Source organism: Myotis davidii, unplaced genomic scaffold (assembly GCF_000327345.1).
Source record: "Myotis davidii unplaced genomic scaffold, ASM32734v1 C64196759, whole genome shotgun sequence".
Classification (NCBI taxonomy): domain Eukaryota; kingdom Metazoa; phylum Chordata; class Mammalia; order Chiroptera; family Vespertilionidae; genus Myotis; species Myotis davidii.
Window position 1 is genome coordinate 1 of NW_006381137.1, and position 1,768 is coordinate 1,768.

Sequence of the window (1,768 nt, forward strand, 5' to 3'; positions counted from 1 at the left end):
AGTCATCTTACACTCAAAGTCCCATTTCTCAGTAGCATGAAGAAGTAAGGGAATTTAGAGTCAATCGCATAATTTTTGCCATTTCTTGGACATTTAGTACATTTAAAGATGTATGCCCTTCCCTGACAGAGCCTTATGTCATGTGGGTTGTTTTTGCTTTATAGGGAACTATGTGCTCAACTACCTTGCCACTCGGCCAAAGTTGGCTACTTTCGTGACACAAGCACTTATTCAGTTGTATGCCAGAATCACAAAGCTGGGCTGGTTTGACTGTCAGAAGGATGACTATGTCTTCAGAAATGCAATCACAGACGTCACAAGGTTTTTACAGGTATGATGTATATATTTAATGTAATAAGAATGGGAGAAGCAACATGCATATACTTACTTATATACAGTTCTACTGTCTAGAAAGTACACAAAATAGAATTATTTGATATGCTCTTGTCTGTGTCTTTTTTACCCTTAATGTGTCTTGGCTTTGTATGTTTACATCAGCACAAACAAACCCTCCTTCATTCTTTCTAAGGCCTACATACTATTCTGATCTAAAATACCATACTTTAATTAACTGATCTCTTAGGGGTAGGCATTAAGTTTGCTTCTATATTTGACTGTTAAATAAACACTTCAATGACTATCCAAATAGGTAGGTAGGTAGATCAATTTACATATATATCTTGTCATACTTTGAATAAGTGTACTGGGATTATTGGAATTATTCAAGCAAAAGGATATGTGTATTTTGGCTTTTAAAGATATTTCCAAATCGCCCCCCAAAATAGTTTCTTCCTCCAACAATTAGAAGGTGCCTATTTCCCTGTGCCTTCACCCTGAGAGCTCAGCTATTGTATTTTTCTAACCTAATAGGTAAAAAGAATTGGTATTCATAACTCAGCATTTGAGTTATGAATGGGACAGAACAGTTTCTCATAGGTTAATTTACTCCTTAATTTTTGTTTTTCTATGAACTTCCTGCTTATATCTTATGTACATTTTTAAGTCGGCTACTTTGCCTTTTTCTTGTTGTATACAGTTTCTTTGAAAATTGTTACACATTCATTTGTAATTTATCTTAAGTGTGTTTTGCCACTTTCTCTTTTTATAATGAGCATGGTATAATGCTTACGGTTATTTTTAAATTATGGAAGATTTCAATTTTGATGAAGTCAGATTCAGCAGTCTTTCTGATGGCAGTTGGGTTTTATGTCCTGCAAAGCAGCAGTTTTGAACTACAGTTCCTTACTACCTTGTCTAGGCAGTGTTAATAGCATCCCATGATTCTGTCATTTTCAAAGTGTGACTGCATTTCCAGTGCTGAAATCAAGCTGCACACACCAACTCTTCCTTTTTTTTTTTAAACCAGGATAGTGTTGAATACTGCATTATTGGCGTCACAATTTTATCTCAGCTAACCAATGAAATTAATCAAGTAAGTGCTACAGCCTTCCTCATTGAAGTAAGTGCCATATTTTTCTTAGTATTGGTGTTTTCTGCTCTGTGTGGGATGATCGTTTTGGCAGTTGTGTGCTTTCGCGGTAAGTGATTAATGCCCTTTTGAAACAAAATAATTGCATTGGGTTTTCCTCTGTAAGTACAACCTACCTCACTCTTTTTGTCGTGGTCCCCTTCTGTCTCCAGAATATTTTACCCTCATCTCAGCTTTCCTCACTGGTATTAATGTTCACTATTAAAGATACGAGCAATGGTCCTAAGTCAAAAGCTTAATGAAGTAGTTTATTTGTTTGTTTGTTTGTTTGTTTATTTT

At 35.4% G+C, this 1,768-nt stretch overlaps 1 protein-coding gene across 1 annotated transcript; it reads left to right on the forward strand.

Moving 5' to 3' along the window:
- The first annotated feature begins 9 nt into the window (after positions 1–9).
- Positions 10–1,561, forward strand: LOC107181511 (exportin-7-like). The gene is made up of 2 exons (XM_015557399.1): positions 10–331; positions 1,367–1,561. The coding sequence occupies exons 1-2, from the start codon at positions 113–115 to the stop codon at positions 1,544–1,546; spliced, it is 399 nt and encodes a 132-aa protein (XP_015412885.1). The 5' UTR covers positions 10–112; the 3' UTR covers positions 1,547–1,561.
- The last annotated feature ends 207 nt before the right edge of the window (positions 1,562–1,768 follow it).